The sequence below is a fragment of the Ptychodera flava genome, chromosome 14 (genome assembly GCF_041260155.1).
Source record: "Ptychodera flava strain L36383 chromosome 14, AS_Pfla_20210202, whole genome shotgun sequence".
Classification (NCBI taxonomy): domain Eukaryota; kingdom Metazoa; phylum Hemichordata; class Enteropneusta; family Ptychoderidae; genus Ptychodera; species Ptychodera flava.
In genome coordinates this window covers 26,646,466-26,672,382 of record NC_091941.1, presented here as the reverse complement: position 1 = coordinate 26,672,382, position 25,917 = coordinate 26,646,466, and the positions used below count along the sequence as shown (strand labels likewise).

General features: G+C 40.9%; 1 protein-coding gene across 2 annotated transcripts; it reads right to left on the bottom strand.

The window, feature by feature from the left end:
- Positions 1 to 393: 393 nt before the first annotated feature.
- On the bottom strand, positions 394 to 21,199 carry LOC139149945 (cyclic AMP-dependent transcription factor ATF-3-like). Of its 2 annotated transcripts, none has more exons than XM_070722013.1 (4): positions 21,114 to 21,199; positions 8,063 to 8,340; positions 4,174 to 4,281; positions 394 to 2,844 (listed from the first exon to the last, which is right to left on the bottom strand). In XM_070722013.1, the coding sequence occupies exons 2-4, from the start codon at positions 8,276 to 8,278 to the stop codon at positions 2,545 to 2,547; spliced, it is 624 nt and encodes a 207-aa protein (XP_070578114.1). In that variant the 5' UTR covers positions 8,279 to 8,340; positions 21,114 to 21,199; the 3' UTR covers positions 394 to 2,544. The 2 variants fall into 2 exon arrangements, with proteins under 2 accessions (XP_070578114.1, XP_070578113.1); XM_070722012.1 differs by lacking the exon at positions 21,114 to 21,199 and adding an exon at positions 17,815 to 18,750.
- Positions 21,200 to 25,917: the final 4,718 nt, after the last annotated feature.

Below are 25,917 nucleotides of genomic sequence, written 5' to 3'. Positions count from 1 at the left end.
ATATTTGTACCTGATTTGTGCGGTGCTCCGCCATTTCTGACCCTACTTCACTGTCACACGACTGTATCTGTCTATCTACTTCATATTAGCCGAAATTCCACCTCTGCCGAAGAACTGCAGCTGTTCAGTTAAGCTGCTCAATCTGTCTTAGGGTATTTTATATTTGAATTGCAAAGCCAAGATACCTTAAAATCAAAATGAGGAAGAATTTGTAAAATATTCAGCACAAAGAGTGATAAATTAGCGAGAGGCGCGAAACGTTATAAATTAGCGAGAGGCACGAAATAAAACAAACAAATTTTGTTCGCGCGTTGTCAGATTTTCGCATCGCACTGTCGCAAGACAGTCGCATAAAATTGAAGGCGCCGAGGAACAAAACAACGAATGAGAATGTTGTATCGATCTAGGCCTATTATATTTTATTTTGTGATTGACTGATTAACGAATCGTCCATTTATTTGCTTTTACTGCTAAAAATGCTATTTACAAAAACAGCTCAAAATTATGTCGAAAAATCAAACAAACAAAAACAAAACGGTTCCAATACCCTCAACCCTTATACTTCATTTTTTCGGTCTATAGGTTTAATCAGGTTAAGGTATGGATCATTAGACCATGGTAGGGGTGGTCAGGATGCCAACATTAAATTTGTTCAAAAATTACAAATGTTTTCATTTAGATCTTTGAATGGCACGCATTCCTTTGCCCCCAAAATTTCAGCAATTCTTCCCGTCGGCCTTCATGTGAATAGTTTTTCGAAAAAAAAAAAACGGGCCCGGGCAGAGCTTCCTATTGACCACCCCGTATTAAGAGCTAATGACCGATCTCGAAGCTATAATAATAACGGTGGTGAATTTTCGATATTGATACCATAGTAAAACATTTTTTTCATTAAATTTCCCACTCTTTTGAATGTCGGTGGAATAAAAGGCAGGCACGTTTCAAAACCAAATGGAGATGTCAAATAGATAATACTAGCTTGTCTAACAAAATCTTAAGAAGTAGGCACAAGTGTGCCAAATTGTATACCGTTATTCCTAATTTCTGAGGGACATGCACGATTAAAAATATTCGTTTTTGAATAGACAAGATATTGATTCTTAGGACTTGTATGCATAGCTCCGATCCCTGACTATACATTGTGTGAAGTCGCCAACTCGCCGAATCACCGGTCTCTAGTTCTCACACCTCACATGGGTTGAGATGATAGCACTTTGTGACTTCAGTACTTCCCCCGAATATTAAACATACCGTCAGACTGTTCGTAGTCTTGTAGCGAGAGATTCATATTCTTCGGCAGCCGAAGCCGCAGAGTGCTTCAAAGTTCACAGGTGCAGCATCGTATACGTCGTGACGAAATAACGCAGAATAACATGGCACAGCATGGCGACTCAGTGTGTCCCTTCAGATATATGGTTCAGATTATATAGCATGAAACAGGCCTACAAGCCAAATACTCGACACATGAAATTCATGTATGTCAATTTGATACTCCAACTAGTATATAGGGAGTTTAAATGTTTGCGGATGGAATATCTGCAATTTTGTTCAAATATCTTTCGCAGAAAGTACGGACAGAATACAATATAAAGTTAGGAAACTTTAAAATCTTTATGAAATGTTGATTTTGTCTATCAGCTCTAAGTATACCTTGAGTTTAACTTATAATGTTTTACACATAAACGTTTACGTAGTTGTGAAGAAATATTAATGTAGGCTATAGGTTAGTTATAACGTTAATAAATAAAGCAGTAAACTAAAAATGTTGGGATACCTTACAGTAATACATTGAAGGTCAAAAAAGATTAATTCGTAGTACATGTAATATTTTTAACTGAAATAGTAAAATAACGCGGTCGCTTCAGAAATAAAAGCTGTCGGACATATTCCCACCAACGAGTAGGTAGAGTTAGGTGTTCACGGCATTGGAGCCTCTACTGGAGTAAACTCTGGTTACGGTTCGATAGAGTTACAAAAATAGTACTAATCTTGTGATGAGGAAAGAACGTTTATCTCAGCCAACGAAAATATGTTCGCGTGCCTTCGATTAAATGGTATGGCGAACTGTGTCCCCCCCCCGCTAATCTGAACTAAAATCATGTGACGTTACTTCAACACGTCTTTACTTTTACTGCGTGAGTAAAGTACCCGTTTCTTTATCTTAAAGCAAAACGCTTATCATGTGACCTCTTCACGAATTTTGTACTACTCAGCAAATCGAGTCTAGCTGCCTAAGTATAAATCTCCTGGTGACGAACTCATTTCTGAATAATTTTAGTACTTAGTTACTTCAATATAGAGGGAGGGACAAAGGTAAACCTGGTGTACATCCACTCACATTAGTGGACGGAGACATCGCATCTTGATTCCAAAGCCAATCGAATGCGATTCAAAAACAATCTGTATTCACGCTTCAAGTATTTGTATGTTTTGGACGAAATCGAGGAAGTAAATCTTGAACAGAAGAGGAACCCTGGTTTTCTGAAACTGAGTACAAACTCAGACCTAAGTCTCTTGAAGTGCATGGCGGCATGATTGACGTCATCAGCTTTGCTCACGAGCGATTCCGGTCGGCTGCGAGAACCCTACGAAGTGAGATGATCGGTGACCCAGCAGTCCTTGCGCGGCTGGAATCGACGACTTTTCTGCGGGGTGCACTGTGCGGTGATGTCCCACTGGCCGGGCTTGTTTGCCTTGAGACATCAACACTTTGCAAGGGTGGTTCCCGACGGAAGACTGTAGCTGATGTATGTTCAACGCAAATGACAACTGTGACTTCTCTTCTGCTAGCTTTCTGATCTCATTCCGCAGCTCGTTGTTGTGTGATTCAAGTTTCTGGGTTTCCTGCGAGGTAAAGAAACAGATTCAGATCAGGAACATACATCGGCTTCTGTTAATATTTGGTCAATAGTTTGAGAATAGACCCTTCTCATTATTTTTATTAATTTTACGCTGTAACGTTAACGTTCGGCAACATAGAAAATAGCTGGCGAACTGCATTGGACGGGTACATCGTACGTGTCGCCACAGCGATATCATTTTGTACAGTATTATATAATTTGACAAACGTTGGTGAACGACCAATCAAGGTATATTTGAATTATTATCAGGGCTAAATCATTACCAGTTATTTACCGGCGGTCTAATACCTTAACAGTCCGTGATTTTGTGCGTGGCAGCGGCTCGTAACTTAAATTCCCGCTGTTCAAAAAGTGCGTTCATCACGCATGTGTGCACCGGATTTTTATATCCTCGCCAAAGGTGAGTTGATAAAGCACTCATAATGAATGCTGCAGCAATCATGCCCACCTTGTCTCCCCATATTCGACTCGCCTCCGACCAACGGAAACTATGACGGCTGTTGACACCTTGAGATCGAGGTTTGAGGCAAAACGAAATGTAAACAGCACCCCGCATACCTTATACTTCATTTTGAGTACTGTGACAAAGATTTATGAACTGGCGTCAGAGCTGTCAATTGCTTTTAATTAAAGTTGGCGAACGTTTTGGTCGTTCAGAAGATGATGACGCAAACAGGTGGGCACCCGTGTGACTTTGAAAGCCTCACCAATGTTTTGTCATCGATATGTAACAAGTTTGGAGAATGTTCCACACGTTATAGTTACGGCGCACGCTTTCGCCTGAGTTGTTGTAACTCAACACAGTAACGGTATACTGGGTCAAAAACGCCAACGCCGTTCATGCAAACCTGATCCTTGTCGTTAGGGATAGAGAGCAAAAGGTCCAAAAATAAAACAATATTATAAAAAACACAAGTATACAACCTTCAAAAAAACGAAAAGCACAAAACCAAATTGGTAAATTCGTTCTTTTGAGTGTTAGTTTCATTTATATTTTCCATTCCGAACCATAGAAAACTCAATGAAATCATTTTCGGCCGTACATTTGGGCCATACGTTGTCCTGTTGAGAAAAAAAACCCGTGGGGAGTATGAAGAAGATCTCAAGGCGTATTGCAACGAGCTTTATCAGTTGTTGACAATCGATGGTCAACATGCAAGGGCACAGTCCGAACAATTTGAAAGCGAACAACGGTCATCATACGTCCCATATGTACACACGTCTATGGGGCGCATAGACGCAGAGGGGAATAGACCACAAGTGACTGTGCATACATGAACATGATAAAACAATGTGAACAATTTATACATACCCTGAACAGCGATTCAGCTCTCTCCCGTTGTCGATCTCGACATTTAGCGGCGGCAAGCCTGTTTTTCTCTCTCCTTGCTCGACGTCTCTCCTCTTCTTCTGGCGTCATCTGCAATGTTGACGTAAAAAATAAAAACACACAAATTAAATCTGTAGACTGATGGAAATGTAAACCCAATACCTCATTATATCTGTAACAAACGTCTTTCCACAAAATCTCTCTCTCTCTCTCTCTCTCTCTCTCTCTCTCTCTCTCTCTCTCTCTCTCAAATAAGAAAATGAGAAAAGTAATAAATGTTAGCCGTACTTGGTCATGTGCTGGCGGCATAGTGAACAACGTTGATCCCTACGAGTAAGTACGATGAATGACTGACCTTACAGCGAGCGCTGTAATATTGTCAGTGACGCTAACGCGATATCCGGATATTATGCCGTTGTGGGGTTGCAATTTTCGGATTGCCTGGAAACTCAAGGCGACGGATTCGGAGAAACGTGCCAAGACTTTTCCTTTGATTAATCTGATTGTTGACATTGACGGTATCTCATTATCAACATGATGTTGTACGACTCTGAGGGATTCCATGCCATCGGGTAACGTAATCGCGGTCCTGTCGAGTGTAACGCGGATACAGATAGCAGCGATACTATTAATTTTTGTTTTGTTTACACGGTGTTTTAGTATACCAGAAAGGGGGAATCCCAAAAAAAGGGATTTGCAATTATAGGTACCGGATTCTCTTGTGCAAGACCGTAAACGCACACTGACTTACTGTAAAATTTCGCCATGCTGTCAAACTAATTGGCTGATGATGCTAGTGTGAATATTGAAGTGAGCGTATTTGATCACTGCACTGCGCACGGAAGGCTTTTTACACAGCCGACGCCTACGCTGTATTCCAGTTACATCCATTAGGTTTAATCTCAATTTAAAAACGACCATTTGGCCTCAAAAAAAAAAAAAACAGCGTCGAGAGTTTAAATTCCAGGAAAATCTTAGGTCAATTTGGATCGTTTCAAATTCAAAATGTTGTTACTTGTAATCAGTTCTTGCTTTTGACAAGAAAATAAAGGTGACAATGTCATTGACTCCGACAGACTTCAAAATAAACCCTCATAAACACTTAAATTGAGAGGATCCCAAACAAGTTCGCGAAAACGCCACACAATCCAAAATTTTACAAGTCGCAGCTGAAATCGGGCAAGTCACCTTAACGACTCGCGAATCGCGACACATGTACATATGCTGAGCATATGTTGGCGTCTTATACGTATGTTCTGTTAACGTGTAATAAGTCTCTGTTCTCGGAAAGAAGAAATTCGGGTATTTTGACCGCTTGTATGTAATCTGCAGTTTAAAATAAAATCCAAAAAGCACAACTAGACAGTCCAGACAGTAATTTGTGCACTTTTAACCTCACATTCGTTCTATAGCTGTTATTGGCAACGCCTTGAAAAGAGCACCCGTCAGTCAGTGGATTGGTCACACGGCACAGTCAAGGAGTCCGGTTCCTATATACCGTTGGAACTCGCTGCTCTCGCCTGTTACAGTAACCCTGCCACGTGACGCTATCTTTTCTGAACAAAGAGGTAAGTATATAGAGGTGAAATGCCATGCTCATCCCTTCACAGATGCCTAAATTTAGACAAAATTCTAGAGTCGACTAAGATGAAGTAGAAACAGCACGGTCAACTGATCTTTCGATTCAAAACTGTAACAGAATTCGAATAACCAACTGACCTGGATACAAACTCGGTCGACACCGTGATATAAAGATGGGTACGTCCATAGAGGTAGTCCCTACTCCATGTATAATGGCAAATCTGTATTTGTTGCAATTGTTATCAGTGGTGCGTGGGCAAGGAGTTCGACTTCCGCGCTGTGACTGAAAGTCATATACGTTATTTCCTCTGTTCTATACCAGTTTGTTCTATTTATCTGCTTGTATAATTTCTCTCTTTTCTTTGTGCGTTATCTTGAAATGTTACTTGAAAAGCAATTGTGCCATTACGAGGAAGAACGTCTCCCTTAAGAATAATAAGAGGGGTGCCCCGGGCTGTCCTCCTCTGGCACGTACACACCCCAATATTCCTGAGATTTAGAGGCCGTGAAGTAATAATAGAGGGAGAGTCTGCTATTTTAAAGTTGGCGTTCGAAGTATTTGCGGAGCACTGAATCACCGCCGTCAAAATATGAAAAGGTCACTGTTTTTGTATTGTTTTACCCATACCAACACAATATTTCGTTCATTCGCATTGATACCATACCTCTAACATTTTTCCGGTTTTCATTTGGCGTTACTCCGATCGGATCTGTTCTCGCTATAGATCACATTTTCCGAAAATTGTTCCAACACATTTTACATTAGGGAAGCCACAGTCCATCCACAAACTCAGTGTGATAAAGCCAAGTTTCCAGTATGTATTCCCTGCTCAATCTGTCCCTTGCGTCAAACAACGTCTAAAAGACGGGAGAGCAGATTTTTTGAGTTTCTTTTTTGTACCATCCTGGAGTCGAAAGGGAACGGCATTGGGTCGAGTGATCCAACTGACTGTCAAATCTGTTTTCCATGTCCGGTAATTCCAATGTTTTCCATGTCCGGTAATTCCAATGTTGATCCTTGCTACGGTTTTGGCACATATTCCATGGATATCACGTCACAAACCAACAGCGGGATTGCGTGACGTCGCCAATACTTACATAATAACACAATCGTAAACGCATGTTTTGCATCGCTTCCTTTGACACTGTCACAGAAAGCCTTGGGTTGGGTGAATCATGTTCATAAGAAGTGCGCTGCGTTGAGGCAAACTTCCCCGAAAGGCGGATGAAATGTACGGAAGTTGTCGACCGTCTGCGATGTAGTCTACTTTCACGCGCATGCCCATTAGGTGACATATTGAAGACTTTCGTGAATCGATTTACGACACTGTTTGTTTATTTATATTTATTTGCGTATTTATTCGTTCAAAAATACCTTTTCACCAAATTCACTATAATATTACGCTGAGAAAACGGAATATTGGCAAAACACTGAAGCGTTGTAACTTCGTCGTCGCAATTTTGTCATTTTGTTTGTAAAGTCTCTCGCGAAATGCGATCCCGAGCGATGGTAGGCCCAGGTACAGCATTAGATTGCTCGTGCTTTTAATTCAGACACGTCGTGTTTTATCCTAACGACTCAAAAATAAATCAAATGTATGTTTCAGTCAAGTTTTAACTCCCGGGCAAGTTTGTCTTCCGTTATATGTTACGTATAAAAATGAAATTCATAGCAGCTCTGAGCCGCATTACCCATTGTTGTCCACTTTAACGGCTGAGAGATGATTTGTGTATGAATATTGTTATACAATACATGTTGTGGCGCAAAAAATTGTATCATAAATCATAAATTTCGTTGATTTGCTGTATCTGTTTACATCGGTCGACTGCTAAGATTTCGGCAATACGACAGACTGTATATTCGACCAAAGAGACCAAATTTATTCCTCGACATCATAAAAAAAACGTTACAGTGGTATTTGCCTCTCGCGCTGTCTTCGTTAAAAAAGATAATAGTCAAATATCAAAATATCTCACATGAATATGATATGCCATCATCCGCCACTATTATCATCTAACTTTCAAGATCACTGACCTTTTTAAGTCGACCTGTAACTTGTAGCGTCTTTGAAATCACTTTCTAAGAACCACCGCCCACGTGTTTAACTGTAGGACGAGCACGGTTGCCGGCAGGTTGTGAACTAAAGCACGTCCCACGCTTTGGAAAAAGCCTGCCTTACTCGGAGACATTTTGCTGAATCGCACCGCCCTTTTTTCTCATTACTTCCCAAAGTTGCCATATGAGTTGACATCATTCACCGTGCGATGGAGGAGGTACACTCGCACTTACCTGTTTGGAATCGCTGTGTTCCCTTCGTTGGTCAAGTTCTTCTAATTCCTGGACAGAACGCCTTGACAAGATGGACTTTTTGATTTCTTCCTTGAGAAGCGGGGTCAAGGGTGAGGACGACTGCGCCGACACCGCGACTGGATTTAGGCCGATCGCCTGATTACTAACCATGGTTGATCCATGCAGTGGTATCTCGACATTCACGATTCCATTCATGTCAGTCACGCTTTGAACACCTTAGGTTTTAGTGGATTCACGAAGAAAAGTCTTCTCTACACCTGGAGATAAAATGACATCATTTCTTATGAAGATCAGATAGTTCTTAAAGTAGTGATCTTATTCATAGGATTTGGGCCTTTTAAGAAATGAACATATTGCATGAAATTAAAGCGTTTCTAAATTTTCTCTTTGCCAGTTTTGATTCACAGGCACTCCACAAAGAGTGATCGTCGACCCTTTCTGGCGAATCGCCGCACAAATCACTCCGCGACCTACAGTCTCTGTATGTCACGCAAGAAACCGAAGAAAGTTAGCTTGGTCGGCGGAGGAAATCAAGCCTCAAAACCGAGGGGTATACCCGTTGCCGAGGAGGCTTATTGCTATTATATAACAACAGTATTTTCGATTTCGGACGCGAAATATTAAATACAGATTTTCCTTTAACTACATAAAAAGAGCTCGCGCAAGTTCCAACTGTGCCACGTCGGAAATATAGTAAGTTTCGCGTCTCGACCAATCAGATCGCTTTATTTTTTGCCACAATATAATGGTATAATATTCATTTCTTTATTTGACCTATATTTAGTGAGGTGTTATCCTAAATTAGATGGTATTGCGATTCTTGGTATGACTCAGCCACCTATAGCTAAATAACAGTTCGGACCGTCAAACCCATGATAAATTGGCACTATTTTAGCACCTATGTTGAGCAAAATACACTTTACTCATGCTCTTCTTTGATGTATTTTACAGGTTTGGAATAGTTTGTACGCTCGATGGTCACCGTACAGAGACATTACAGTACGACATCGAGAATGTAACTTAATAATAAAGACAACAGCATCGCGACCAAAAAAAAAAGGGAAAAAAAGGAAAAAAAACTTGAGAGTACGAGTCCTCCCACCAGTTACGACTTATCATCCCACGGTAATTACTACTACAGTAAGTGTGGATTTATTGATTCCATGATCGACTGTGTTCCGTGCACTTGGTCGAAACGACGCCATCTTGAGCTCGTGACCATAACTGTGATAACTGTACTGTATCTGTCCAAACTTTGCCGTTTCAAGCATCAGCGCCAAAGGCGCTCGTTAAGTCTGCTAAATCGATCGATTTTCCGCTCGATCTATCCATCCCGTACTAGATATGCCCGCCACTGCAACCGGAATACTCACAAGGTGTACTACAGAATCACTCAAGAAACACATGTACGATCCGCAAAACACAACCGATTTCTTCAAGACGATGCAAGTAACACGTTCATCGGCGTGATTTTTCGAGGAGATGGTTGTGATCCATCTAGGTAAATGAGAGTGTAGTTCTGAATGTCTTGTGTGAGCGCATAGCCAGTTGACAACCCGAATCGTGTATAAATTGAGGAATTCTGTTGCACACCTTGTGAGTATTTCGGTTGCAGTGGCGGGCAGATCGAGTACGGGATCGATAGATCGACCGAAAATCGATCGATTTAGCAGACTACCTAGTTAACGAGCGCCTGTGAGCTGCGCGTCTGAAGAAATTCCTGTTCGACACTGATAGAATAGGGAAAGTTCGTGCATTTACGACTGAATCGCGAGACTGGTAATTTGATGAACACAAAATCGTCAGAATTCTGATAGGTATCGATGCATGCAATGCAAACGCCTGCGCGACGTCAATTATGATATTTTCAAAGAATGGAATAGGAAATAGACGTAAAGTGATACGCTGGGCTGACAAGTTCGAATAACAACACTCTTTTCTCTCCAAACTCTGACGACTCCTAACGAGCGGCAGTGGCTATGTGACCTTGAGATCAATATCCCATTCATTGATCCAGTCTGCCTACAAATCTGGCCATATCACGCTACGGTGTCCAGAAATAGCGTAGCACGTGGAGAACATCGATGCAATATTATTGCTGGCGCAAATAAACTTGGAACATCGAAGTCCCTATATACATAGGAAAACCGCTGGCGATATCCCTATGTCGCCAAGTGATTAGCCAAAGCGGTATCGCTAGTGAGTTAGATCATCTTACAGTTTGTTTATCGAAAACACTGCGGGGTGCCCATACTGCATGTGTTTCATAGACAAAAAGCCATAGCAGAGGCCGTTCAATTTGCGTGAATGATGGTACAAGAAAGGATTGACGTTTTGAGTAAAGTTACTTGGGTAAATTTCGATGAGCAGGGAACCTGTTGAAGCAACCGTTTTGACAGACTTTCCCTCAAATGAAGAAAGAGTGTAGGTGAGAAAACGGTAGGTGTTGTCATTGAGCTCGCTATCGTTTGGCTTCGTTTCGTTGTGCAGGCGTGTCATCATAAATGCCGTCATTTCCACTATCTCACAAAATTGTAAATTACTCCCGGTATTGCGGTTAAATCTGTATTTTTAACTTTCATTTTTATAAAGTGATCAGCTTACGTTGAGGTTTAAAATGTGCGTCTCTTTCTTATATGTTGTACATGAACCTTTATTCACGTTTTTAATACGCCCATCGAGCGATGTAATATCTCGAGCATGTACTTCGACAATTTCCATTCAAAGCGACAGTGTTTCCTTGAGTGAAATTCAAAGTCGCTAAATTTCTAATTTCGTTTCGAAGAAACCGGTTTGTCCATAGACCCTCGTTTCTCGAGGATCTATGGTTTGTCGACCGGTGTAAAGTAGATGCGTATTCTAAGTGAGGAATAGACGGTTGTGAACATAACCAATGGTACCGGTACGTTACCGGTACGTTATCGGCCGTGCACCGATGCGAGTTGCTATAAAACTTCGTGGCTTTGACGTTTTTTTATCCGACATGTCGTAGCGAAATTCTGTGAGAACTAATACTGGCAAGGTTTCGGTTTTCGGAGAATTTCAGTGTATCAGCTGATTATCAAGTTGAAATAAAGCGCGAGCGTGGATGGTCCGACTTGTTGCTGCTGGCGCACGGCGTGGTGTGGCGGGGAATCTCTGTTACAAGCATCCAACTGTCGGCCATAACCTCTACGGTCGCCATCGACGGCTTTCGTGATTTTGAAGAATAAACTAAACCGTAGATAAAGCTAGACCTTTTCTCGGCTTTGTTTCTGAAAACCTCTCCTCAGAGGCAAAGGCGACGTAAACCGTGTCTGAGTCTCGGCCTTGACATGACACAAGAAAGTCATAGTTCAATCACATTTATTGCGTGCGTCATACAGATGATATCATTATTCATAGGGGTATCCGATTGAAGTGGGTACATACTATTCTCAAGAAACGTACGATGAAAAAGGACAGGCTAAATAAAATGTTTCAATCATATCATCAATTGCAAAGAACGCTGAAATGCTGCAGATTTTAATCGCTATGGCAAAGTTTGTTTTTTGACCTCAACGTTATCCGATCGAGAACGTAAACTTAGTTTGACCCAAAGTTTGAAAATGTATTTTCTGATCTCCCGCGGCATGGCCCGCAGCCCAGCCAGTGATAATCATTGACAGTCTCGATTATACCATCCACAATTAATATTTACAGACTATATCGGCAAGGGGGATGTGAATTTTAACACAAGGAACGCGGTACGACCGAACGTGTAATCTCAAACAACGGGCGAGTTGGTTTCGGGCCAATATGACTAAAATCAGATGTAGGTTCCCTGGTCATTGAAATTACCAACGTAACTTTACTCAAAACGTCAATTCTTTATTGTACCATCGTTCACGCAAAATGAACGGCCTCTGCTAAGGCGTTTTGTCTATGAGACACAGCATGGGCACCCCGCAGTGTTTTCGATAAACAAAGTGTAAGATGACCCAATGCACTAGCGATACCGCTGTTGGCTGATTACTTGGCGATATAGGGATATTCCCAACGGTTTTCCTATGTATATAGGGACTTCGGTGTTCCAAGTTTATTTGCGCCAGCAGTAAAGTAGATTGACGGCAGTGCGACTAATTTCGAGCGTGGACTCAACAGAAACAGGCAAATACAAGTTCAAAGACAAGACAGGAATGCGCACTTCTCTTGTTTGGGGGTAACTCACCAGTAAGAGCTTGTGTGACTACCATAACGAACAGCGTTGATGTGACTCCTCCACAGACGAAGACATATGTACTCTAATATCTAGGTAGCTATCATTCTTTAAGAGTGAAAGTGATTGTTTATGTGAGTCTCACGTGTCACTTGCATTGGTTTATAAATGATATCTGTTAAAGGTAATACATTTGTCCAAAAATGGAATTTCCTGAAATTTGGCTGAGTGTGCAATCCTTATATAGGGACTGGGGAAACCGATTATGTTGTTAGTAAGTTGTTTGAACCGATTTTCGGTCACGTGGTATCAGTGGCACGATCAAGATTCATTCTACAATTTTCTTGATAACTTCAGCGGACTTATTAGGCTCTGAGACACGTTAAGGGAGCTATCTATGGGCACGTGCAGTACGCTCACTCTGCCTGACGTCATATGACCTATAACACACCGCCCACAGTCGTGATTGGCACTCGTTCAAATGTATAGACATGTATATACATGTATCGCGTTGATGTCCCCCTAGCTGTGGTTGCCAAACGCACACTTCTGGTGTTATGGTGTTAAGTTAATGCTGACACGACAGATTTGACTGATGGGCCGGGCAACCCGAGGGACTCAGAAAGCGCCTTGGAAGCAAGTCTGCCGACTGAACACGTACTGGTATTCGCGCCCCTGCCTGTGCGCTGCGTGCTGCGGACTCGTTCAGGCGTGTCACTTCCGCATGGAAGTCCCAGCACTTCCAAGTACTATGTGGTTGGTTAAAAGTTTGTCTTCCGGGTGCTTTTGTGCTGTGTCGCACTGTCTTGCCCGCACTTCCGTAACTCCTGAAAGTCCACAAGCGAATTGGGCTTTTGTAATTTTATTAGCGAGAATTCTAAATTCTTCCTTCGCAGAGCAGCTTGAGGTGGGCTTCGGTGGAATATGCCAACCAACCAAACGACACATAGTCTAGAATCACTCCGCAGTTTGGGTATGTTAGGCTACTACTCAAAACTTAAACCGAAGTTTTGAGTATAGCATCATACCGTGGAGAGAGTGTGGACAAACATCACATTGCCTTATACATACGCCTCACAGGCCGCGGACAATGCACATGCAGCGAGTAGTAGGTTTGAAATCTTTTTGGTCAGTGAACAGTCATTTTGTTCACTGCGAAATATGTGTCACTTTGACCTGAGCGTATAGTTTGTGAGTCTCGCATAGGTTTTATAAGAAGTGGTCCGGTGCAAAGCGTTGTATGTACTTTGAATAGGTGCATAGTATTTGTACTATGTTCTCCTCAAGAATTGGAACTATTTTAAGAGACTCAAAACATTCCCAGCAGGACCCATGTATAAACTCGCATTGAATAGGTGTCTGAAGATATCACAATAGTTGCGGAGACACACTCAGCAAAAAGAAAGATTACCTCGTGAAATGTAAGGTGAAATATACACGGCAAGACCATAAGCATGAAGTTATTTCAGGTTTAGCCCTACCCTAGGCTACCTGTAGAGGTGAGGCCCATCAAGTTCAGTAAATAGAACAAGTGAAAACAAAACAAAACAAAACAAAACACCACAGGTCGTGACGTAAGAGTATGTGTGGATTCCCCACGCATCCAGTGATGCGTGTACACTTTGTGTCGGTGGCCTATTTCGGCAAGACCTGCAAACTAACCATCCCTCTCTTCATCGACAAAACCGAGGCTTCGGCTTTCTGTGCCCCGTGATCATGCTGCAGCTCGAAAGCTTCATTGCCCAGTTTTCGCTGCGGTTTTGAAGTCGAAGTGAGTCATGATCCCAAGACCCTAAAGCTGCAATGATTTTTGTCTACCATTCTATAATGTACAAAGATAGGTATGCGGTGATTCATTAGCATGCGACCGACCGTATCGTGACAGAATCACGATCACGTGATTACTCGTCCAAAATCGACCCTCCAGTCGTGCTTTTCTGCAAAATTATTTTTCCCATTAAATGATGTCCACCTCGTCGTATACATTTCAACTGAATTTCTTCCCTCTCAATGATATTACACAAAAAAGATGACGGTAAATCAACATACTTTCCCGCGGCGTTCTTTGCAGGTGGTGACAAGGAGTGATCGTGTGACATGACGTGACTTCGATCAATGGTTCCGGTAATAATCATGCAATTTCACCTGCGCTTTCCTTAGTAATGACGATTAGTCCAGGCCGACCAGGAGAGCAACAACTTCATTTGACCTCCCCCCTCACCCCGACACCCAAAACTTGAATACATGGTATTGGTCTGTCTCACATAAGGCTTTGATATGTGTGATGTTCACCTGAACGATAAGTGTTCTCGTTCGTAGCACTGCCTCTATTGAATCTACAGAAAAACACCCACCTCTATATATTTCTACAATCGGCGGAAATGGGCAGCAAATCGGTTATGAATCGCTCATCCGTATCTGTGCAATACACTCATCATACTAACAGCAGGTTGTTGAAGTGTTTGTTCTCTTTAAGGAGCAGAGCGCGCCCATTTTTGTACATTGATGACAAATGTTATCGTTATCGCTATGTTTGTCAACGATTGCCGATTTCCGAGAAATGGATATTTGTAAGCTAGAGGTTGTTTTGACGCGTACGGTCTGAATGAAAGGGGGGGGGGGGGGGCTGTCTTCTCGAGTGTTTGTAAACTAGAAAACGACTGTAAAAAAAGACAAACAAGCGGAGCATACTCGAGACAAGACCTCTACATAAATTTTCATGTGAGATTCACGGTTTGTCTACTCATGGAATAGAGTAACTCTTCAGTGGAAGTGTTCGTGTGTGTTAAGGCTCGAAATTGAACCAATGTATCACGTCGACAGTGTAGTAGACTACCGTATAAAGCGAAGTTCAACCTAAGGACATCAATCTACGTATGGTCACAATCTCTGCTGAATTTAACCTTTCAACTCTTCTATTTTGACAAGTGATTTTTCATTAACTACTTTAAATTGAATGTGCTTAAATAGTGTTGTTGATGGAGAAACTCTCTCGTCCTTTCCATAAGCGATTGAAAGTCCACCCACGGTGACACTGTACACTTCCTACTGTCAGTGACTCCATTGATAGTTTTGGTGACAAAATTACGCCTTAGCTTGAGTTGTCATTTGGACTGAAAAAAGTCATCTTTTGTTCTTAATACATTCTTTCTCTTGAAACGCTTTGATTTGCCCTATCAGACTCTCTTATCTTATTTCCAATTCGAGAATAACCAAAGGAAGATCTCGGTGTGGAAACACAATGCTCATGCATAAATAACAAGACCAATTTACAATAACAAGTTCCACCTTGAAAGTCGAAATACACAAAATGTAATCGGCCTCTGAAATTATTTCCTAGAACTTGTCGATTTTGATTTCTCCGAATCTATAGCTTTTCGTGAAGCCCACTCAAAGTAGACGTAATGCCAGGAATTGCCTATATGGGGCAACGAAAAAGGGGCACACTAGCTGTAGATATATGAACGTATTGTGCCCTGCAGTCTTCATGGAAAGTGTGACGTGGGCTTTTTGAAAGGTTGCATAAAGTGCCTATGCCGGGGGTGGTGAGACCACAGACAAAGAAGAGAAAAGAGAAAATAGACAATTAATTTGGCGAGCTAAGTTGCACAAAAGATCCAGGTATTAAGGTAGAACGCGCCTCGGGGACAGACTATATTCGGACTCTCAAACTTTCACAATTCTTTTATGATCTGCCAATTACGTGGGCTCATTTTAAAACTCTTGGTGTAAGAAAAAATGTACAGTCTTAGTTTTTCGAAGATCGACAATAGAGTTAACACAGGGATGGCGGCCATTTTGAATTTCACATAGCGGTTGATATTTGGTAATTTATGTCTCAAGTACCAAAATTTGCACGGTGACCCCCGATTTTTATTCTTGATTTTGAAAGAGAAGGGTTGAAAGATTCCTTGACGAAAGTTTGAGCAAAAGTCCATGTATTCCACTCTCGATGCTCACGCTATCTTGAAGCAAGGAATGGAATTTTTGCCTGCCAGTTCCCGTGAAATGGCTGTCAGAGTCAAAAACGCATGAATTTTCTAAAATTCTCAGAGCATCGCAAATTCCGCGGCCGACATTCCAGGATGTCGACATTTCCTGAAGCTGAATAACCCTCCAACTTTTTCGACAAGACACAGGGAATAATAGATGACGTCTGTAACGTTTGCATTGAAATGTAATTTCATCAGCGTGACGGTTTGAGTGGGTGAATCATAGACTGGAGTTGCAGGCAAATATAATGTTACCGCACCGTGACGTATGTTGATGTGCGAGAACGGCCTTTTAGCTCATGTTACCAAACCAACCTATCGACGATGACGAATGTGATAGGGCCCTTCCAAGGTCACTAAGATTGTCAAAAAGTGCCTATTATACTCCTCTGCATACCGATATCGTGTCGACATGTGATGTGATCATGTGTAGTTGGCCTATTAGTGTGACCCATATAAGTCCCACTGTGCCCAATGGGGACACCGTTTTGCTTCGCACTATCTTGCAATACTCGTGAATTACCTGCGTAGGCTACGTCTGGGAAACCGAGCTCTCACAATCCTGTTTTCTGAAAATTTAGAAATTGTATTTTTTGGTTTCCAAATTCGTTCTGAATTTCAACAATTGGACACTTGCTGATGGATTTTGCATTTCACTCATTTACTTTTTGCTGAATCATCACAGTCATAGAGGAAAAGAATAAAAATATATTGCAGCACGGGTACAGCTACCAAAAAGTCAAGCAAAAATACCATTTTTTCCTTTGTTAATCAAACTTTAACGTTAAACAACAAAAACTTAAAATCCAACATACATGAGAGGATGTTATTGGTAAATTTTCTCTAATCCTTAACATTTAGATATTGATCCCTACGAACTGAATTGGCTATTTAGTAAATCTGGTTGGTTTGTTTGGACGGGTTAGAAATCCTGGCTATGGCGGCGGGAGGGACAGCGTTCCCTCCGCGGGCTGCCCACGCCATCAGGCGTCACTATAGGAACTGCAGTCGTTTTTTGTAGCCACGTCAAAAAAGAAAACCCACCACGATTAAGTTCGCGCAGCCTAGCGATGGGTTATAAGGTAGAGTCCTCAAAAAAAAGGGAAGGGAGACTGTTTTAACGCAAGTTTAAGGTCATCACAATGCTTATTGTTCTAACAGTATTTGTTGTTTCCGTTCAAGTTCCCTGTGAAAGCACCATGTCGCCGTTCTCTCCAGGTCATTTAAATGTGTCAAATCAGACCAAAGCATGTAGTAGTAGTGCTTTGCATGGTTAAGTAGGTACATGCATATCGAAATTTATGTTCGTCTTACATTTTGTTGTTGTTGTAAAAGCTGACAAGAAATATTCATCGACTGCCCGGAGAGTTAGAGACGACTTGCTGGATGAGAACGATTTTTACAATCGTCATTCTTGCCACGACCACCAAACGATTCGGTGTCAGCGATTTTCCAACGCGACAAGATCAAGAATATTGCTTACCCTTACATTAACGATCCAGAACGTGAACAACTTAGTTAACAAAATAATGTAAAGTTGTTGACAGGAAACGGTGACTGACCTTTTCTCTCGGGCTGTTCGATGCTATCCTATGTTCTGGCCTCTGTGGATTTATCGTCTATTAATTTCACCGAAATCTTGAACTTACATTAATCATCGTAGGGGCAGTGCTTTCGTGCACCGATTGATCTAACTGTGAACTGAATCTCAAGGTCGCCTACATATATAGACACTGTTGACCCCGGTGAACTTTGTAGATCGTTTTTTAATCGAAAGCTCTTTCCCACGCGTTAATGTCGGACACGTAATGAAGCATGGTGGTTACTCCCACGGACAATATGAAAGTTTCTGGGACAATGACACGAAATCACATGACCGTAGCGCCGTGACGTCACTAATTCAAGTTCAAGATAGGGCCTGAATCGGTCTCGCATTAGTTGTCGGTGATTTGAACTTATCTTTACACTTCTTTTTCAGGCCAAACTGTCAATTTACACTGCAACAGGTGGGTAGATTTTATGAGCAATAGAGTTATATCTTTCGACGACGACCCAGAAACCACAAAGGTCAAAATACACTCAAACAACAACAGCAACGTTGATATTACGCAGAACATGCATAAACTGTTCTGTAACGGAGTGAGAAGGAAAGGTCTACAGGTAACGATTGAAAGGGGATTACTTATTGAAAACCACGAAAATCAGTGAATCAGCGTCTCTACGATGACACGTGACCATCGGACGATGCTCGTACGACTTTATCCTGCCTGAGTCATAAAGTAAATTTTGGTGTTGTTTTTGTTTTAACGGTGAGCATCGATCACTCACAAAATGAACCTTGTCACGACAAACCAAAACTAACTTCCGGCACAATCATACGATTATTGCCGTAGCCCTGACTACGTCCATGAGTGTACAGTCGTTACTCTGTTACGTGTACTCCAACCAAAAACATGGCACGGTAATTTGAAAAGTGAAAAAGTCAAGTATCCGCTAGAACCTGCTTACTTCATAGAGTTTGTCTTGTCTTGGTCACAGATTTCTCACTCTTCTGTTTTTGTCGTAACCCACGTCATTAAGACTTTCATTGTGCAATATTTTCGAGTTGATATAGTTGATCTTTGGTTCATGCTTTTTATGGATCGAGATGTATAGCTGGAGTGTATTTACTTGCATCAACGGAAGAAGGATAAACAGCTGCGGACGTTCGTGTTTTCCGAGCATCTCAAACAAACTGACAAAATTTAAATGTATAGTGTTAACGAATTAAAATCGGGTATACAATGTTGGATTTCGCCTCTCAAGGCTATCTCCATGGTAGTACTGAAGATCTCTGCTCCACTGTGTGTGTGAGTGGGATCATAGCGCCTGGTCGATTTCTAAGAAGTTCATGATATTGCACATCTTTGAAAATGTTCTAAATCAGGGTTGAAAGAAACTGCGCTGACATCCTTCGGGATACAACGGTACTGGTCAAAAGTAAAACACCTTCTGCTTCCCTTTGCATTCTGAAGGTGTTGACGCAATACTTCGGGATGCCCTTGAGAGATGAATAATAACTAGCCTTGAACTCAGAATACGCCAACTGCTAAGCGATGGCGTACACAAGCAGTTACATACCATCGTTGCTATTATCTACAGTGAATGCGTCTCCCGTTGTTTGCCACCATAACAACGCCACGCCCAATTAAAAAAAACAAATGCGCCAAATGAGTGTCCTGACTAAGTCTGTTGAATGGAAGCAATTCGATCACGACGCAGTACTGGGCGGGTCGTTGCGTAGTGTTTTAAATTAGAGCTGGGTGTGAGAGATGACAAAATTGTGAATTCGGTTTTTTTTGGACAGTCTACGGGCAATAAAATACACACTTCCAGGGATGCATATCGTATACATTGCTGATCAACTGTCGATCTTCCGCTCTACAAAACAGTCATCTACACAAATTATATGTAACGATGACTGGACGAAATTTTCCATACAAAAAGTTAGATTGAAGAATTTGATTTAAGAATGTGAAATTTTGATATTAATAAGTTTCTCATGAGTGCTGTAACCTGCCGACTTTGGCTTCGAAGGAAAAAATACAAATATTGGCGGTTTTATTCTCCATAAGTAACGGTTAAAATCATTTTTTTTGATGAATTTTTATTTCCACCTTTTGATTTGGCAGTAGGTGCACGTACAGGTCTGGGCAACATGTCTCCCATGTGCAGGATTTGCATTGAACGAATCAGTTGTGGATGGTGGAATTTCCAGAACACTGAGTCAGGGTGACGTTCCAGCCTTGGCCAGTCTTGGTGACGTTCCACTTGGACAAAGAAACTGTGAAAGTTTTCAGTTGTCGATTTTCGAGTTAACCATACAACAACAAAGTACAGCCACGTCACGCAAACACATAGCATTTTATGAACATGTATTATCTCCCTCCCGGGACGCAAGATCTCATCAGCATGTATGAATGGTGTGTGTTCTGCCGATCGCTATTGTATTAGCTGTACCTTTTTACACATTGTTCACTATTTTGGTTCTCAGCTTGTGAAATACCGTTTCTTTTTCAAGGCAAGAGTCATGTAGAAATACATGTCTAATATCCAACGTTGTTGTTTACAACTACATTCTAGTCATTACCTACACAATTGTCAACAACAACAACACGGTGTATCGTACAAAATAAATGAATTGTCTTTGCAAGGCTAACACTTCGCATGTCAACATACTTTTGGAAGGTGAATAAGGACATGTATTTGTAATGTAGAACAAAAATGACGAAAATATTATCAATGGTTCGAGTTATTCCCCGGCACTTAAACCAAATCGCTATTCGCTTTAAAGTTTTTGGCTTCTAACATGAAGTATACTTTGGCTTCATTTCTTTAATTGTTGCGAACTGGTCCAGTGAATGTAATTTTATTTTCAGCAATTGATTTTTATACGACATTTGAAACTAGGTACGTTAAGTAGCATGCGTGAACCATCCAGACTCAATTTTGTCAACATTACGATCACATGACAACGGTAAGGACGAAGGAGAGAAAGCTTGCTGTACTTGACCTTCAGAAGGCTCAACCACCTCTAGATAGAAAATGACGATTAAGTGATGAAGCACTTCATGATCATGAAATAACGCACAACCTCGACGTTGCACCCTCGCTTTCCCGAGGAAAAGAAATTTACGCTGTCCTGCTCACCGCTGAAAACATGGTGATCGGCGCTGTCGGACCAACCACGGCTTGTGGCGGGGCGGTGGACCAAACCCAGAGCGCCTCTACTCGCTGATCGATTTGTGGGCAAAATACCTAATCAAGACTAAGATCAAGTAAAACAAAAACAGAAAACGACAACTATGTTTATGGAACTTACAGACGGTAAAATGTTCAGTTCTGTCTTGACCCGATCCGTTTAGAGAGTCACCATAATGACATTATGAGCATCCGGTATAGGTTGACGTCAATTTAGCTGCGTCACAGCTATACGCTTGGAATAAAGTTTATGATGTGTTGACGCACTTTGTTCTTATATATGACTGAAACGCCTTCATTAATGTGTTCAAAAGGCCAAATAAATACCGATGCATCACACTTTTGCATTGTTAGATGGACAGACACCTTAAAAAGTACGCGGGACCTGTCCTTGTCAAGTTAATGATGGCATTCAAGTTGTTGCGTGATATATAACCATATCAGCCATGATGTCTTGAGCAAAGGTCATTTAAATTCGAAACTTTGTTCCCTTTTCCGTAAAGGAAGACAATATAGATACTGTTGCGAGGAAAGGATAGGTTGATATGCCTGGGTTTGGAAGACTGGATAACGAACGATGAACGAAAACATGTCATTGCTAAGTTAACTTTGCATTTGAGTTCCAAGATTACAAAAAAGACTTTTGTTAAAGATGATCTATATACAGTGTTTGAATTTCAAGTGTGACGCCTTTGTTTGCATTTGTCTGAGGAAAAATTCTGGCCTTTTCACCGAGCGCGGAACTTTTACCTGTTGGCCGAAATCGCCGCTTCAGTTATATATTTTTACAATACTAAACTGGTCTGCTGCTTGTGGGAATCCATTGTGAAACCTGTGAACTAGATGTCATAATGTTTTTTCAACTCTGTTCTCGTGAAAATCTAGAATAATTTTCCCTGTGGAGTTGACAGGCGATTTAGCGGCCATTTTTGAAGTTCAACTGTTTGTGAATTTATAATAATTGATTCATTTAATCACCGAATTTTCACGATGACCCCTGCTTTTTATTCTTGATTAGGAAATGGAAGAGTTTAAAATTTCCCTTGGAAAAGTCTGAGCAGAAGTTAGAGGAACGCGTTACCTAAAAATGGTATCAAGGTTACTTTTGTGTGGTTTTTTTGCTGTTTTGTTCGACGATACTAGTCGAACTTCCCAGATACATTGTTATTTCTGCATGGAGTTTAACTTCTTACCTTCAAGGCGATGGGTGTATACGCACGATCAAGTGTGTGTTGGGGTTTCAATAGTACACCAGCTTACACTCCTCAATGCTTGATTCAAAACACAGTTCTTACGGGTCACTCTCACCGGTTCCAAAAGAATAGCATCGCATTGGATAGAAAGGCGAGGGTCTTTTAAAGCAAGCTCGGCCATAATTCATTACTTTTTACTGAATTATTCGTAATGTATTATTTATAACAAGATTATTCAAGTTTTTAATCCGACCGGCTCAAAACATGCCCCTATAGGAATTTGATTCCGAGAACAGATCGACTTTGTCCGTTAACACATATTTTCACCGCAGTTGATTGGATATGACAAAAATGGAATAAATAAACCATTCTATATTTGGACATGTAATAGATTTCTTGTAACACCCCACAAAATGTTAAATATATTACAATTCAAAACGGCACGGAGAAGAGTCACTGCGGGGGTGTACATATTCTTTTTCCTACCTTCGTTCCTTCAAAGCCTCTTCATTTTAAAGTTTGTTTTAATTTTGTTACATGTAATTACGTTCTTGGCTTTAGAAATGACGTAAACTTTGATAGGTCGCGTCAACGGTAAGGATTTTTGTATGCAAAATAACCTTTAATATTCTGATAGGTTCCCGTATAATGATTTAGTCGTGTCGAAGCTCACCCCTTGAAGTTTTAGAGACGGTTGGTGGTATCCCGTGACGATATGGAGTGAGTGGGTGCATGGTAACACAAGTAGATCAGGTGATTTTGAAGATCGAGAATTTTGCATCCCCAAATCAGGGCCAGAAACCGTGAGCGTCATTGCTATGCGTGGTGAAGGCGCAGGCGATGTGTTGCGCTCCCCGAAAGTTCAGTGACCTCGTTCTGAGACCTGCGTTTTACTTTCAAAACGGGATCTCTACAGAAACCAGAGTGTCTTATTACAAATGTAGGCGGTCTTCCTCAATAGATCAGATTAAACAGTGACGTAGCTGCAAGTGAGTACCGTACTCGGCTTGAATCATATATATTCAATACTACTGAAAGCAAATTACGCGGTTTCGAGTCATCCATATACTTAAAATGACCGTTAAAAAGGATTACTATAATAACGGACAAAATTAGTATTGGGGTGTGAGTTAAAATGTACGTATAATTTGAAGAGTTGTAGTTGTGACGTCGTAAGAGAAATACAAAGAAAGCTGCTTGACTGTTCAAGTAACCCTAAGTTATATTGTACATAATCATCGTAATTTTATCAACGATTCACACAAACATCACAGTGTATGACATGCACACCTAAGTCAATAAACACCCTGATCCTGATACCATTTATGGAATAGTTTTGACCAAACGCGCAGTAATACATACATACATACATACATACATACATACATACATACATACATACATACATACATACATACATACATACATACATACATACATACATACATACATACATACAGACATGCATGCATGCATGCATGCATGCATGCATGCATGCATGCATGCATGCATGCATGCATGCATGCATGCATGCATGCATGCATGCATGCATGCATGCATGCATACATACATACATACATACATACATACATACATACATACATACATACATACATACATACATACATACATACATACATACATACATACATACATACATACATACATACATACATACATACATACATACATACATACATACATACATACATACATACATACAGACAGACAGACAGACAGACAGACAGACAGACAGACAGACAGACAGACAGACAGACAGACAGACAGACAGACAGACATACATACATACATACATACATACATATATATATGTATATATTATCGTCTAGATACTATTTTTAAGTAAATATTGTATACATAAAGCATTGTACGAGAGTATTGGCAAGAAACCTGTGTGAAACATATTGTTCAATCTACAAATTAATTTTTTTACACTGTGGGTAGATACCTTTCAGAAATTACCCCGTTTCGTAAAATCGGTGTCTAGGATGCATATGCTATCAGCACTGTAGTGTATAGGGTTTTGTAAATTCTGTAAAAAAATAGTGAAAGAGAACGAAGAACGAAGAACGAACATAAATAATTTTACGACTAGTATTCTCATGTCCTGGCAAATCTGATTCTGAATCTTTTGCGGACCTGAAGCCCGTAAGCCCCTTTTTCTTCATTATGGTCATGTAAAAGTGTTCAAAAATTTTCTAACATGACATCATATTTAGATAAAGATCAATAAATAATTTTTTCACCACCATTATAGAATGTGAAGCTTGGCGGTACTATAGCTGGTGCTATCTGTGTGAACCAGGGGATAAGTCATTAATATATCATCGATGCTTTCCACCCTAAGTCACGATGCCTTGTGTCCTGACTTACTTAAAGTTTATGTTTAGGTATAGTCCAAACCCCTCATAACGCTGTTTATCGTTATGACGAAGAACATTCCTTAAGACGAGAAGATGAAATGTGCGTTTCGCTATGCGTTCAAGTGCAATTGTCATGACCAGTATGAAAACATAATGGCTACTTCTCCAGTGGTCTCTGAAGAGGCCGCCCGCGCCCAGCATGGCTTCGCACAGACAAATCTGACTTTGGAGGAAGTAAATATTTAGTGCAAGTTCTGCCATCGAAAATGACAGATTTTTTCCCGCTAAAGGTTGACGGATTGATCAGTTGACACCTACACACAATAGTTACTTCTCTCAAAACGACAGATTTAAGTCAAATGAGGATGAATCAGGATGAAGCATTATCCACGCCATGTATGCCGTACCATTGGCCGTGTTCAACGGCTGGTCCTTTAAAATCTACGGGGATATGCACACCATCTACATTTAGAATAGCGCCATTCCTAAAGTGACGCAGGGTAGGAATATGGACTATTAGATCCGGGGGGGGGGGGGGGTTAGGGGTGGTCATTGGGAGGGATGGTCAAAGAATTGTAGACACATCTGTAGAGCGAAAATTGCTACAAATTGTTTTTAGCAGTCACGCTTATTAAAAACATGTTTACATATAGAGGTTGGCCACTAACAATGTGTATCTTTTGAAAAGAAATATGCATGCCTCACAAAGTTAGAAAAAATAAATTGCTTGCCAGCATCCTGACCAATATTCCAACTATCTAATTGTTCTTCCCTTTGAAGAACAAGAGGGGATGAATGTGGGCTTCTCTAAATGTACAAAACCAGGATTGCATAACTTAAATCATCCTTTCAAGGGCGTTTAAGCTCCAAACACAAAGTCACGCTGTTTAATGGAGGGTTTTCTTTCCTGGAGAGCATTTGATTTTTCTATGCACAAAGAGATCTCCATGTACGCTTGACCATAAGCACTTTCTGGCGATCTTTCTAAAGTGTGAGCCCTTTACCTCTTCTTGGTTTTAGGGACAAAAATCGGTTCAACATACTAATGACGGTTTATAAGGTCCATTTATCGGATTTAAAAATGGATAAAGTCACTTTCCTAGAAATCAAGTTTTGTGAGGAGTTTACAAGTCTTTATCAATGATTGGTATTTAGAGCCATTTTAAAAGCCTTTATCGATAAAACATTGCTTCGGCCCCGCTTACAGACAGAATCGATAAAGGCAGTGAAACATAATTCTGAAACATAAAAACTGGCTTCTACCAAAGAGGAAAAGTGACGAGCTACAGAGTCTTCTGTCAGACTGATGAAAGCCCTTCTCTGAGATTATACTTGATAATCACTGTTG